The 16,042-nt window shown below is 47.4% G+C and overlaps 1 protein-coding gene across 2 annotated transcripts in view; it reads left to right on the top strand.

Moving 5' to 3' along the window:
- The window catches only part of LOC114439508 (inactive phospholipase C-like protein 2), a 58,929-nt gene extending 43,690 nt beyond the window's left edge, over positions 1-15,239 (top strand). For both annotated transcript variants that reach the window (XM_028411482.1, XM_028411483.1), the window contains 2 exons: positions 10,597-10,706; positions 13,520-15,239. In XM_028411482.1, the coding sequence (XP_028267283.1) occupies positions 10,597-10,706; positions 13,520-13,987 (578 nt within the window). In that variant the 3' untranslated portion in view covers positions 13,988-15,239. The remainder of the gene's footprint in view (positions 1-10,596; positions 10,707-13,519) is intronic.
- The last annotated feature ends 803 nt before the right edge of the window (positions 15,240-16,042 follow it).

The following is a 16,042-nucleotide window of genomic DNA, read 5'->3' as shown; positions in this document are numbered from 1 at the left end:
GGCGCTGGGGAAAGTTTGGAAAACACATATGTGCTCCACATTAGGAGAACCTTTTGCATCTTACTGCTGTGTGTGTGTGTGTGTGTGTCTCAAGCATTAACATGGAAGTTCCTAATTTTTTTCACACGTTTGTAAAGAATGATACAATAAAGCAGAGGATTGGAGCCCTGAAGGGCCTCAGCTGCATGCCAAACATAGCACTTTTCCCACTCCTGCTCCCCTACCCCCAGCACACATGCCCCACCCAATGACGCTGGTAAACACGACTTCCACATCTATCTGTCCCAGCTTCCAGACATTCATTATGGCAATAAGAATAATGCACAGACACCCCAGCACTGTTGACATAAATCCTGTTACTGTGCCTTTGTGCTATAATCTGTTGCCTCAAATCAAAATTGGGGAATAGTAATTCTAAACTTTAGATGAAATTTAACCTTGTTGGCCTCGGGTAATGTAAGGTCTGAAATAGGACAGGCTCAGAATAGAGAACAGAGTGAGCCTATCAGCAGGATTTCCTTTCACATACGTATTTAAATACATTTCATGCTCATGCTGTTTCATCTCAGAACTGCTGTAATATTGCCATTCTTCTTACTAATGTACAGTCTCAGCATGTGACAACAGCACATTTGAGCGCTGAATGTTTTCCATTTATGACTACAGAACCGAATATAATATGATATCTGTGCCTGCAATGCCTGAATAGCAATTAGGAACATCTCAAGATTAAAAAAAAAAAAAAAAAAACAAAAAAAAAATACATGCTTTGACTGAAGAAATTATGACGCTTGATTCCGCTTCCGTGAGTCAAACATTTTTAGATCTGCTGCAATACTCTTCCACCTGTAATAATAAACTAATTACTCCCTGATATTAATGCAGACGTCTGTCCCGCTTCTCCACTCAGCGTGCTCTTTGTCCTCTCCATCTGCTTCCTGTCTCATCAGGGCTCCGTTTGTCTGTGTATTAACCGTGGCTGCTTTTGCTCATATATTTGCAGAATTGTTTCCTAATGGCCCATATAGTGTAGTTTAAATAGTCTAGCATTTTCATACAATTACCGGTAAATTAAAATAATAATATATATCATTAGTTTTTATGATCAAAATCTGACTTTTCTGAAATTATGTTGATTTTATATTCATTTAAAGTGCTCTAACATGTTCTTGAACTTGACTTTGACAATGATGAGGCTGAAAACACACAGAGACTCACCTGTCTCCCTGCACACATGGCCTACTGTAACCTCCCTGAAGCCTCACTCTGCATCTTTCAATGCACCCTTAAGAAGTCATAAACTGACGTGTGATTATGTACATGCTGACATAGGGTGACTATGACTTGCCCCCTCTCTGAAGAATCAGAAAGGGGGCAAATGAACAGTGAGATCATAGCTCTATCTATCTATCTATCTATCTATCTATCTATCTATCTATCTATCTATCTATCTATCTATCTATCTATCTATCTATCTATCTATCTATCCTCTTACCTTCTAACTTGCCTTTTGTGAAATGATTGACACGTTGGCAGATTCATCAATTATGCAGCAGAAACAGTGATGCCGGACAGTTTTAGGTTGCTATGGTTCTTAACTTCCCAGCAGCACTTCCTTTCTCCTTCCTGCCTTCAGTTTATGCCCAGTCATTATTGCAGCTAATCAGTTTAATTTGGGCAGTGAGGCTGATGTGTTGATGAGAGGATGGAGAGGTGCTGGATCATTCCCCTTGGGCATCATTGATGGCTTGTCGTCACACGCACCACTAATAGGGGACCAGAAAAACAGCTGGGACGCACGCTCTGGAACCTCCAGATGCTACCACTGTGTGTACATTGTGTACATATTTTCTTGTGTGTGTGTGTGTGTGTGTACTCATATGTTGTCAGTGTGTATGGAGTCCAACTCCCACCTCATCTCCTAACTGGCTTCTGCTTTACTGGATTCCAATAGGGAATTGTAGTGACTGGATCAATCATCTCAAAAGGAGGGAGGCCATAACTGGCAAAATCAGGTTCAGAAATGGCTTCCCAGTCTTAAAGCTACAGTGCAGAATTTATTCATACAAAGGTGTCACATTAACATAAAAGTAATGATGCCTTATGCTGTGTGACTGAGGCCATACAACCCTGCTTCAGACCCTTACTATCCTGACATGACTTGGTATGACTATGGTCTATGATGATGGCAACAAGAATCTGATTGGTTAAGATTGAAGACAGAGATTCACCCAATCATCTTCCAAATATTTTTTTGCCGACCAGATGGTTCCATGTAACAAAATCTCCCGGATTAGGTTAGTGGATATTCCCAGGCTTCTGTTCATGAATAATTACAAAAATAAAGAGATATTTCCACATTATTCCATCCATTTTATAGATAGATACAAACAAATACCATCCTATGTATGCCTGCACCACACCTATTTGCTTTAGAAAGCTAGTTAGCACCCAAGACCCCAACTCCAATTTGACCCATCAGAGGCAACATCCCCTTCATACTGTCTGTCTTCAGCCTGTGTGTGTGCCAGAAGAGAGAGATTCATTTTACACTGTAGCTTTAATCACAACATTTACAAACATTACCGTATCTCCCAGTATCTGTGTCTTTTCTCCAACCTGTTCTCAGGTGTGTGGTTTGAATATAACCTAGCATCTTTTCCAGGAACAGGTGCAAGAAGCCACCTCCTCTCTGCAAGCCTTTACTTGTTTGTTTTATTGACGTCTTCTTCTTTCTATGACAAACCGCTCTGTCTGTCTATGTCGTGTGGATTCTATTACCAAGAAAATCCAAGGGCTTTGTGTTCCTAGTCATTGTTTTCCCAGCTCATCAGCAGCTGGAAAATCCCATGTCTCTGTTAGCAACGATCACATTCTGCCGGAGCTCTGCAGTGTGTATGAAGTGAGATAAATTAATGAAACACTGTTACATAACGCTGTTCCCATCTTTGTCTTCATCGTTTCTTCTTATCAGATCCTGTTTGGGGATTCTGTTTGATTTTGTTATTTATTTCTCTCTCTCTCTCTCTCTTTCTCTGCCTGATGTCTGTATCTGTTTTTTCCTGGTTATGTGTATTTGGAACACCAGCGTTGTTTCTGCAGTACTCATTACAAAGGCGGAAATATTGTCTGCTGTTTGCATAGACTGTAAGCCTTTACTTCAGGTGTGTGTGTGTGTGTATCTACATTTGTGTGGCTACTCAGAGATGTATTTGTCTCCCCGAGAGAAGCAAAAACAGAAAGACCCTGTCTCTTCAGAGTGTGCCACGGGGCCACATTTTGTTTATTAGTTCAAATTTCACATAGTTTAAGTGTCGGTAAGGAACAGGGACCGTTAGGGGAAGGAAAAAAACTTAATAATTGTGAAATTAAATGCTGTATTGCGATGAGCTGCCTCCAGCTAATTTCATCTCTTATTCAGCTCCCCGCCTGCCTCCCTCACTCTCCCAGAGTACTGTGATAGCAAACTTCCTCGGCTCAGCTCTGTGCCAGCATCAGCCCATTAACTACAACAGATTACAAGATCAAATCAGCCCTAATCCATGTTAACGCAACTGTCAGGCTCAGGAATAGATACTGCAGTGACCCTACACGACCAGCGTTAGGGAAGTTTAAAAAAACTTAAAAGGAGTCCTGAAGGCTAAAGATACTTTAGCCTCTTATTTTTACTTCTTACACAGGTGGCTGTAGGTTAATATGAGAAAATACAGCTACACAGCTATCGTGTAACAAACAGTTACACAAACAGTTACACAAACAGTTACACAAACAGTCTTTAATTTAGTGTCAGTCCTGTGTCACGCCATCACTACCAAACATGGTTTACTAGCAGTGACGTGCAAGGGCCTGGAAAATGTTGGAAGACTACAAGAAAGTCTCGGAGAAAAGATTGAAATCTTTTATGTATTTAACAAAATAGTAGTGTAAAGTTAATATCTTCTCACGTATAAAACAGTGATTATCTTCTTTCAACTGCAGAAAGCCAGTCCAGTGTTAGCAAATGTCTTGGCGAGCTAGCTGGCATTACTCGTGATGATAGATAAGTATTTTGGCCTTCAAATTACTGCACATAACTGGAGGTTATGGCTATAACCATGGTTCTCTGATTAGCATGAGTGAGTGTCTCACTATGGGAGAACGCCCCCTGCGTGATCCCGACAGAAGCTTTAATTACACTACACCAGCCCTTGGGGCTGGTATCAGTGACGTCTATGTCAGGAGGGACCGCCCTCCTCCTATATAATAGGCTGACATAGCTTCAGTCGCCATTCAAACAAGCTCACCTCTTCCTCGCTTCCATAGCAAGGAGGGTGGTCTGGTGAGACACTCACTCATGCTAATCAGAGAACCATGGTTATAGCCATAACCTCCAGTTCTCTTTCATAGCATTCGTTTCGTGTCTCACTATGGGAGAAATACTGACTCCCGGATTGCCAGACATGCCTGTAAAAATGACAACTGTCCCAGAGGGGCCTCACGAAGAGTGGGTTGTACCCCGTGAAAACCCTACCCCAAGAACTGAATGTGCCAGGGTTGGAACCGTAACATCCAACTTGTAAAACCTAGCAAAAGTGTGGGGTGAAGCCCAACTTGCAGCTGCACAAATTTCCTGGGCTGAAACCCCCTTAAAGAGAGCCCAGGAAGCAGCAAGGCCCCTAGTGGAGTGCGCACGCAGACCAGCAGGAGGCGGAAGACCTTTGGTCGTGTAAGCCAGAGCAATAGCCTCCACAATCCAGTGGGAAAGCCGCTGTTTTGAGACTGGCTTGCCCACACATGGCTTAGCCCAGGACACAAACAACTGGTCACTCTGCCTAACACCCTGAGTCCTGTCCAGATAGGTCCTTAGTGCACGGACCGGACACAGCGTATGCAGACGCCGATGCTCCTCAGAGGAGTAAGGCGGTGGAAAAAAGCAACCAGCTCTATTGGGGAGAGAGACCCAACCACCTTTGGGATAAAGGCTGGGTTAGGCTGCATACTGACCCTCTCGCCCCCTGGTGAAAAATGGGTACAAGCCTCGTGCACAGACAGGGCATGAACCTCACCGACGCGCTTAGCCGAGGCCAAGGCCAGGAGCAGCGCTGTCTTAAGAGATACCACCTTCAAGTCCACCTGATCCAGTGGTTCAAAAGGTGGACCAGAAAGAGCATCCAGCACCGTGGGCAGGTCCCATGACGGCGTAAGAGACCTAGATACCGGCAATTTACGTCGTGCACCTTTCATGAACTGACACACCAGAGGGTGTCGACCCACAGATTTACCATCAAAACCAACATGGCAAGCAGAGATTGCCGCCAGGTACACCTTGATGGTTGAAAAAGATTTTTCCTTCTCAATGAGGTCCTGCAGAAAGGATAAAATCACCCCCACAGAACACTGAAAAGGAATGGCCTGGGACTCCGAGCACAAGCTCTCAAACACTTGCCACTTAAGCCCATACAACTTCCTAGTCGATGAGGCCCTAGCACATTGAATAGTCTCAATGACACTGTTTGGGAGTCCTGTTGAGTTCAGGTTAAACCACTCACGGGCCAGGCCCACAGAGCCAGCCTCTCTGGGTGAGGGTGAAATATTTCCCCTCGTGCCTGGGATAGCAGGTCCCTGCGTAATGGCAGCTGCCAAGGCGTGCCCGCCAGAAGCTGGTAAATCTCCGCCATCCAGTGTTTCGCTGGCCAGTGCGGAGCCATCAGGATTACGACCAGCCCCTTCTCCCTCACTCTGGCCAGAGTTGGAGGGATGAGAGCCACTGGGGGAAAAGCATACAGGAGAGCACGTGGCCACTCGTGTGCCAGTGCATCGATCCCCAGCGGAGCCACTCGGTCGTGCAGGGAGAAGAACAGCGGACACTGGGCATTCTCCGCTGACGCATAAAGGTCCACTGCCGCCCGTCCATACCGCAGCCAAATCTGCTTCACCACTTCTGGGTGAAGTCTCCAGTCTGCATATAGAGGGATCCCCCTGGAGAGTAGGTCCGCCCCGCAATTCAGTACGCCTGGAACATGAGTCGCTCTCAGTGACTGAAAGTGCACATTGCTCCAGACTATCAGTCTGTGTGCCAGCGCATGCAACCGCAGAGATCTCAAGCCTCCCTGCCTGTTGATGTAGGCTACCACGGTGGAGTTGTCTGTCCTCACTAGGACATGGTGTCCCCGCAGCCAGGGGAGGAAATGTTTTAGAGCCAAATGAACAGCAATCAGCTCCAGACAGTTTATGTGGGTGAAGCGCATGTGAGGGCCCCACTTCCCGTTCACTGTCCTCCCTTCGTGTGTAGCACCCCAGCCTGTGAGAGAGGCATCTGTAGAGATCACCTTCCTGGCCGAAACAGTTCCCATGGTAGCCCCCTGGGTCAGAAACCCTGGGCTCTTCCACTGGCGCAGAGCCAGTGAGCAGTCCACAGAAACCCTCACCCGTCGATGACCATCTCGGAGAGGATCTAGGCCAAGGGAGGCTACCCAACGCTGAGGCCCTCTCATGTACAGGCGTCCCAGGGGTATCACCGCCACAGACGAGGCCATCAGGCCTAACAGCCTCTGACACTGTCTGAGTGTGACTGTGTTGCCCCTGTGAAACAGTGCAAGGCATCCTTTCATTGCCACCACCCTGTCCTGAGACAGGAAAACTCTGCCTTGGAGAGAGTCCAAAGTCAGGCCTATGAAGGTGATGCACTGAGAAGGTGTCAACATGCTTTTTTCCATATTCAGGCGAAACCCCAAACTCACCAGATGTTCCCTGAGAACATCTGTATGGTGGGCCGCCTCTCGGGGTGTAGAGGCTGCGACAAGCCAGTCGTCTATGTAAGTGGCCACGCGGATGCCTCTCTCCCTGAGTGGGGCTACAGCTGCCTCTGTGCATTTCACAAACACTCTGGGACTCAATGACAGGCCGAACGGCAGCACCATGAACTCGTATGCTGTCCCTCGGAAGGCAAACCTGAGAAACTTCCAGTGTGGAGGATACACTGGAATGTGGAAATATGCATCCCTCGGGTCGACAGATGTGAACCAATCGCCTGCCCGCACGAAACGCAGCAGAGAGGCGTGTGTCAGCATCCTGAATTTGTATTTCCTTAAATAGTGGTTCAGGGCTCTGAGGTCCAGGATGGCCCTCATCCCCTGCCCCCCCTTTTTTGGAACCAGGAAATACCTCGAGTAGAACCCGCTGTGGGCCTCCTCGGGCGGGACAACTCTTATTGCTCCTTTCCCCCTCAGAGTGGAAATTTCCTCTAGGAGAATGTTTGCGGATTCTCCCTGAGCATGAGAAAAAATCATCCCTTTGAAATGAGGTGGAACGGCTCTGAATTGAAGTCTGTAACCCTTCTGAACGGTTCTCAACACCCATTCTGACCGTGTGCAGGCCGCCCAATTCTCTGTGTGCAGAGAAAGCGGGCTGACCGGCAACTCTGTCATATGTGGTACGTTGGCGCCCTCTTGAGGTCGAGGTGCGTAACACCCAACGCCCATCCGCCCCGGTGACTCCTGCCTGCTGCATGGAGGTGCCCGGGCGGACCGCGTCACAGCCGCGGGGATGTTGGTCCCCGCGGGCTGTGTTATAGCAGAGAAGATAGTTGTGTGTCTTAACATATCTTTTTTCTGCATTTTTTTCAGTCATAGTCAACAGCGCCCTCGGCTCTCTGCCTGGATGCGCATTGGACTGTTTTATTACAGAGTGCAAGACAGAAGTGCTTGTGCAACACTGAGAATGCTGTCTGTGTTTGTTGGGCACTCGAACGTGAACACCGGCCCAAGTGCTGCACTCTATGCGGGCAACGTCCCGCAGAACCCGCTCTGGAACTGAGCTGGAGAATGGCAGGGCGACCCGTTGGGGGGGCAGCCTGGGTCGGCCCTCCACCTGGGGAGAAGCGGTCAGGCCTGCCGCTTCCTCTTCCTCACCGTCGCGGTAGCGGGTTGAGGTGGTGGAGCGGCTTGCCGAGCATGGGGAGACTGCTTCCTAGCCCATGGGTTGCCGGCGCTTTTAGGGGCTGGAGGGGCTGCCTGCGTCTTGGACACCTTGGGGATCCGATAAGCAGGAGCCGGGTGAGAGACAGCCTGAGCATATGACTGACGCGAAGTGCCGGGAGTAACAGGTGGAGCCCTCCTTGGCAGGCAAAGTTTCAGCGCCTCATCATCTCTCTTTTTCTCCTCACATCTCTTCTGCATGGAGGCAACAGCCGAGCCGAAGAGCCCATGAGGGACGACCGGAGTGTCGAGGAGCTCCTCTTTCTCCTTAGTCGTGAGGTTGGTGAGCCCCAGCCAGCGCGCTCTCTCTTGCAGGACCATAAGACCCATGGCTCTTCCCGTGGCTTGGATAGCCACCTTGTGGAGGCGAAGGACGTGGTCCGTAATGACGCAGATTTCTTCCCACAGGGAGTTATCTGGTTTAGCCGTCATGTCCTCCTCTAATTCCGCCTGGTAGGCCGTCAGGATAGAGGAGGCGTTGAGAGCTCTGGTCGACAGAGCCGCCGCCTTATAACACTTGTCAGTGAGGCTGGACTGAAAGCGGTCTGTCTTGGAGGGAAAAGATGAAACCGAGGAGGACAGGGACGTCTTCGGGTGAAGGTGTGTCGCTACCAGCGGCTCAATGGGAGGTATTTGGCGGATGCCGTTAGCCTCCATCCCCTCGCAATCCCACAGGGAGCTCCCCGAGATGGGGTGTTTCTCGCTGTATGGTTTAGCTTTCCACGTAGCCGCTATCTCATCAAGCAGCTCTGGGAAAATTGGCAGCACTTGTTTCCCCGTCTTCTTTGCTTTGGGCAGCTTCTTGCCATCAAAGCGAGACCTGACTTCCTCGGCTTGAACCGTGGGCCACGGGATGTTGAGCCTTACAGCGGCACGTTTGCACATGTCCTGCATGTCGAGATCCAGGGGAGAAAGCGCCGAAGGGATTTCTCCCATCGCGACGCCCGGCTTTGCAGCCCCGCCGGTGACGCTGAAGTTAGTTTCTTCTTCGTCACCGTCTGATAACAGGAGCTCGGAGTCGGCAGACTCTCCCTCCTCGTCATCAGCGTCTCGTCTCGGGTCGACACGGATAAGGCTCTCCCATCCCTCCTCTGACGGGAAACAGGAGTCTGCAGTCTGGGGAACTGCGTCTGCCCAACTCAGCCCGGGCGGCAGCGCTTCAGCCGCCCCACCCGACATATCCACCCCGCCTTGCGGCGAGGCTGTCTCCGACAGCAGTGGGTCACCGCCGGACAAACTAGCCTGGCGAGCTAGCCGTCGGCGGAGCAACTTGCGTGGGAAAGCAGCGCAGTGGATACAATCGTCCGTGGAGGACATAGCCGCCTGCGCGTGAGGTACGCCCAGACATGCTGCACACACGGGGTGAGTGTCCCAGCTAGACATTTTATTGCCGCAGGGGCAAAGCTTTGGGCTTTTCCCGACTTCAGCGGGGTTGTTAGCCGTGGCCATGACTAGCATAGGGTTCAAGGGCGCTAGCGTTAGCTTGTGCAGCTACTGGTTGTGTTCAGGGAAATATGGCTATTTTCCTGGCTAGCCTGTGATGAGGTATCGCTACCTGCTGTGGGTATTATTAGCGTGAGCTGTATAGTGGTATTGCTACCTACAGACGATGCTAACGCACCCGCTGTTAGCAGAAGTATCGCTACTTCGGCTGTGACAAGTATTGCTACTTGAGGCAAGAGTATTTCTACTTTCACCGATAGCGTGGAATAGTATTTCTACTATTCTTCAGCTGTGAAGCAACCGTGTCGTGTGGGACCAAGCGCCCGGTGACCGAGTTTTCACTCGAATCAGTGGGCAGTTTAGCTAGGCACCCAGTAACACAGTTGTCATCAGGCTTCTGTGAGAAGCGAGAAGAGGTGTTTGAATGGCGACTGAAGCTATGTCAGCCTATTATATAGGAGGAGGGCGGTCCCTCCTGACATAGACGTCACTGATACCAGCCCCAAGGGCTGGTGTAGTGTAATTAAAGCTTCTGTCGGGATCACGCAGGGGGCGTTCTCCCATAGTGAGACACGAAACGAATGCTATGAAAGAGAACCCAGACAATTTTAAGCGTCTCAGTATTATGTAACTCCTACTTGCATGTTATCCCGACCACTGCAAAATGTCATTTAGGATAGGGTTATTTTTCAAAAACAATAGAGCGGAAAAACATATACCACAGGGCTCTGTGCTCTCTACTGAAAATCAATTTAATTAAAGTCTTCTCCTGATGCCAGTTGAGGTGCAGTATCTGCCTACTAGTTACCGGATAGAGCCGAGGACCGCAGAACAAATGAGTTGAGATGATGTGCTCTTTGTGAATTATAGGCTTATTATGTTCCGTCAATGTCTCTGCAGTGAATCAAAGCTGGAGTGGCATAAGGTCAGTTGTCAGGGACAGACAGAGGAAGCAGGCTGAGACTTAGAGGTTTAGGAGGAGTTTGTTCCTTAAAGCCCCCAGGATTAGTAATGGTGTGCCTGGGCTAAATGAACCAGGACGTGCAGATAGATTAATTAAAGTTTATCCTGCATATGTGTGGCACTGCAATTTTTACCCCTGTAAGCAGGGTGACACAAAGGTGATCAGCTACTCAGACAACACAAAGACCAAGCTGCATTGAAGAGATAATATTTTTTCATGTTTTTGTGCATCCAGGTCTAGATTTCCATGAAGACCTGCACCGCATCGGAGCAAAAGAGGGACTGAAAGGCCGGAAGCTTCAGAAGGCCATGGAGAGCTACGCTTGGAACATCACTGTGCTTAAGGTGAGTGAGTCCCACCTAGCTAGTTTAATAACTGATTGATGTGATACATTTGGAGACTATAACCAGCTGGATATGCAATCCCAGACCTTGTTGCTGAGATTAAACTGCGTGATGTCTTAAGAAAGCTCTCTGGGCTAATTGTATTTCCCTCCTCTCTAATCCTTAATCTCTTAATTAGTCAATGTTGATGCTGAGTACTCTTTTATTTATTTGCACGTCTTGCTCACTCTTGTTTGTACACACGCGCTGCTGCTCTTATTATTCCTCGTAAAGAGACGCTGGGGCCCCCCCAGACATGCCTGGAAGGTGATACTCAGCAAAAATCATTCTTGTTAAAAGAAAATCCAACATACATGCTGAAACTATATATATATATATATATATCATTTTTATGTGCTTGGGGGTGGAGATATAGCCATAAAGCGCCCCACACTGTTGGAAATTACTCCTGCACAGTTATAACAAATACATGACTAAACAGGGTTGTGATTGTACTTTGGCCGCCTGTTTCTGTGTGTGGGAAACACCGAGGTCGTTTGGCTCGCCTTCCACAGCTGCCACGTCACTTCCTGAATCCGAGTGTCATAAATACACAAGCTCAAAAACATCAAAAATTCACGTTTTCACGGCCTCTGTTTACCTATTGGCAAAAGGCCACACCTGTCTATATGTGCACAAGGACTAAGCTTTAAAATTTGCACATCCTTTTACACACATCCATGGCCTTTTAAACACACCTTCATTTGTCCTCTAATTTCTTCCCTGAGCCACTCTCTCATAGTCACCCAGCTCCTCCCCTTCTTCACTTGTAATCTGTGAACATTTGGTGAGAGCCTGGTGCCCGTTTGCCAAGGCTGGCAGCCATGCTGGAGTTATTTCACCTGTCAGCCAATCCAGATTCTCAGCGGGCTGGGAAGCACTCGCTGGTAGATGGATGCAGAGTTAGGAAGCTGAGAGGAAAGAGTCACGTCCTCCCTCTCACTCTCTCTGTCTACCCGAACTCCCTCTCCGCTCTCACTTTGACAGTTAAGAGACAGATCAGAGCTGTCATGGTGAATGAGGGTATTTGCCCATTCCTGTCAGTCACAGTACCTTTCTGTCAAGAGAAAAGCAAAATCGAAGAGACAGAAAGAAAGTCTTTGAAGCAAATGTCAAGCATATTGCGTGTTTTTTTTCTTTTGGGAGAATAACAGGCTCCCAAAAAATCTTCTTGTCTCACCATTGTATTTTCACTGTAATTAACTGCTGGCAGAGGCATTTTATTGAATAATTAATCAACCTCCTGCTAAAATAGTTCAGATTTTGGGGCCATCTATTGCAAATCTGACCCCTTTGTGTCTCATCAAATCATCCTCTCCCTTTTTTATTCTGCTTGACTCATGAAATGTGAGGGAATAAGCACAAGGGAAGCATGTTTTAGGTTTGAATTTCACATCCCACTCCTTATTGATGTGTACAATCTTTGAATAGGACACATAAAGGCAGGATATTGACCTTTTTTATTGATATGAACTTTTTTTTAATAGGCCACTTGGTTTGTATTTAATGAGGATATAGTGGAGGTATTTGATAGCTGTCCCCCTTCCGCCCTCTGTGGCCAGCTTTAGGCCAGCTGTAGGGGCGAATCCAAAATACTGTTGTCGTGATTTGGCTCTGACAGCACAGTACAAGCTTCTCGCTGTCTTATTTTATGCCTGGTGACTCATGACTTACATAATTCTTTTTTTCATGACTTATTCATGCTCCTGATTTTGTGTGCTGGATTGGCTCAGGTAAAAGGCCACTTGGAGCACATTCACATCACCTGGGAGAGAACCCTCAGCCCCATCCTGCTCCTTTTTTATTCTTTCTGCAATATGTCTGGGAACTTTATCCCCCTTCACCATTTGCACTTCAATCTGCTGCACAACAGGTCAGCATGTGCCTCCTCATGCAGGGATGTGAGCCCGACGAGCGGCCGCAGCAGGGCAGATGGAGTGAAGTTCATCAGGGGGGCTGGGAGGCACAATACACAAAGACTCTCAGGCTGAAAGAAAGCATGGAGGATTTAAAGGAAGTGGTCAAGGTTTTTTGTGAATATTTCTAATATTAAAAGCACCCCCTACACACAGAAATGTCCACCACATCACCACATTGCTAGCTGATGGAGGCAGGCAGCCATCGCTGTGGCCCAGATTGGCTCAGCAGCCCAGTAACGCAGGATGCCTGCCCTGACCGCTTCCTCCACATATGGCAAGTCATCGCTTGGGTGCAAGAGCAGAAATGTAGTATAACATCATCACCATATGACAGCACTATTCACCAGTAGAAAGGCCTGGCAAGCAACCAAAGCTCCCTGATTGCTGGCTTTATACTGCCCCCTACTGTATTGAAGTAGTTAATGCATCAAGGAGAAATACTTTCTCCGACTATCACCCGTTTGAGGGAATAATACATGATATGACCAAAAGTAAATGGACAAAATGTGTAACTTTAAGTAAATCAATCAATCTAATCAATCAATATTTCTGTTTCATTTGTTTGATTGGGTTTTTTCCACTGTCAGGATTTGTGTGATAATGTGTATTTATAAGATAAGATAAGATAAGATAAGATAAAACTTTATTAATCCCGAAGGAAATTCTTGTGCCAGAGGTATCAAGTTATATTACATGTAATATATGTGATTTTCGCAGAAATATAGAAACTTCTAAAAGGTTCTCTAACTTTTAATCTGCACTGTATGGGGGCTGGGTGTCCACATACTTTTGACATATGAACATATGGCATTGTTTTTATTAAAGCTGTCATTTCTATCTGTATCTCCACCTCAGGGCCAGGCAGACCTGCTGAAGCACGCTAAGAGCGAGGCGCTGGACACCCTGCGTCAGATCCACTGTGCTGCTCAGTCCTGTGGCCTCAGTAAAAACGGAGCTGCTTCCCCACAGCTCCAGCCTCACCATCCTCACCACCAGCCACAGCAGACACAACAACAGCCTCCAGCCAAGCCCAATACGCCCCACCCTCCGCTCCTCTACCAAACCCAAACTCAGCTCCAACCCCAGGCCGCGCCTCAGGCTTATCTCCACCCACATGTCCAGCAGTACCCTCAGTCTAACCCTCAGCTTCCGACCCTGCCTCTGCTCCAAACTGTAACAAAGCCGCCAGCCTATCCTCAACCCCCACCCTTACCCCAGTTTCAGTTCCAGAGCCAACAGCTTCAGAGGGCAGCAGGACCTCTCGACACCATCCCAGAGAAAGAAAAAGAGATGGTCAGCGAGTGTCCTGCAGGATCCTGCTGACCCGCAGCCTGTGCCCACAGAGAATCCTACCCAAAGGGAGACAGAGAGGCCCAGACAGAGAAGCAGAAGGGCGTCGGAGAAAAGCAGGAAGCCAGTAAGGAAAGGGTGATGGAGGAAGTTGCAGAGAAAGTTAAAGAGATGATGATGGTGAGGAAGACTCGTCGTGTTAGAAGTGAGACACGAGTCTGATGAGAGGTTGGAGTCGGTTGGAGGGCTGAAGGAGATGCAGATGGAGAGATAATGTTCTCTGGGTTTATAACATAGAAAGTTGGTGGTGGGTTGAGTATCCCTGTCTCTCTCTGGGCAGTGCTAGTTACATGCCCCATTCACAATGTACTCTAGCTCTGTGGGTACAGGCTTTACCTCACATTGGCATTTAATGCCACAAATTTGCCTTTTCTTTTGTCAGAGACACTCCTCGGCACGTCTTGAGTTTTTATTTCTTAACATTCTTTTCCCTGATCCTCTGTCATCTTAGAAATTAAGCTGAGTGCAAACCCTCCTTTCAAATGAGGCCATTTCCATTTGAAATGCACAAAGCAGAGCACCTCTACTAGGCTATAGTCACAAATGACCATTTTCAGCACAAACCAGGGGGCTATAGAGCTAAAATAAAACCCACTGCTGCTGATGTGTTCCGTCACGCTGATGTCAACCTCCATCAGGCTGCTGCAGGTCTGTAAAGTCATTCCTTAAAGGGGTTTTAAGTTCTTCAGCATTCCTAGACGCCCCCCCCCCCCCCCCCCCCCCCCCCCCCAGGGGCTGTGTGTATGACGTTATGTGAGTTGGTGTTTTGGTCCCCCCCGGGGTGGAGCTAAAGTCCATCATCCACACCACAACAGCTGGTCACAACTGGAATATGCGCCCCTGCCTGTTAGACAGGAACAGGAACGTGGTACTGCTGTCAGTGAAAAACACAAAACAAAGCGACTATAGATGTAAACTGTATGTAAAATGTATGAAGGGAGCATATATTGCTATAATAATTCTTCAGACATTAATGATTGATATTATGATAATTGTTGTTAGTTTTATTGATATTCTTTTTTTAACATTACTTCCACATATACAGTGATTTGACACCTGTTGTTCTGTGGTGCAGATCAGGACAACCAGTGCATGTGGGACTGGAACGAGGAATTGCAGGTTAGCGTCACAACACGAGGGTCAAACAAAAACCTGACATGTGTTTCACATCAAAGTGACTGTGGATTCTGTATGAGTGGCCCATTAAAGCTGGCTTTATTGTTTATCACGTCTCCTCTTTGTTTATTGATTTCTTTGTCCAGTTAAGAACGCTGAGTATAATGCAATTTAATGGAAATAAAACAAACACACCCAGAGCCCAGTCTGTTTCAAACTTATATATTCTCCACACACTTGGAATGACTTCCATATTCATTTCATAAAGACTGAAATGGTGCACTTTTCGTACCCAAAGATGTGACTGACCTGTTTGCAAATAAGCAACATCATCATTTGTATTAATCATGTTGGTAACATTAAATTTAAAATGAGCATTTAAAAGCAGATTTTTGGCCAGTTATTTTACAACAAAGCCGTTTGTCTGCTGGAAGCAGTGCTTCCTGTTGTCCATAAGATGGCAACAAATGACTGTGAGGGTGAAGACAACAATGTGGGAGACATCATTGTTTCCTATGAGATTTGATCATGTGTGTATGGAGGTGTAGTTTTTCTTTCACTGTAACACTACTTAAAGTTTTAAACATAATCCACTGCGTAGTAGCAGGTAAAGGGACAAATTGTTCTGGATGTGTCTGTGTGGCACCCTCAGTATGAGGGGATAACTAGTGCCTCATTAGCATGGCCCTTGAATGAGCATGTCATTAGAACTGAGAAAGGGCATCCTGGTTCTTGTATATTTGAGTGATATTTCAGAAGTCACTGGACACATTAGCTAATTGACTTCTCACTGTAGTGGTATGCCTTAATAAAGCTGTGGCATGCGGGCCACAAAGGCATACCTGTATTTCATCTAAGGCCACCACAGGTGCCCTGGAGATGGCTGGAGACTAATTAGCGAGCTTGTCAGCG

This window comes from Parambassis ranga, chromosome 8, assembly GCF_900634625.1.
Source record: "Parambassis ranga chromosome 8, fParRan2.1, whole genome shotgun sequence".
NCBI lineage: Eukaryota > Metazoa > Chordata > Actinopteri > Ambassidae > Parambassis > Parambassis ranga.
Note: the sequence above shows the minus strand (reverse complement) of the source record. Positions and strands in the feature narration are given on the sequence as shown.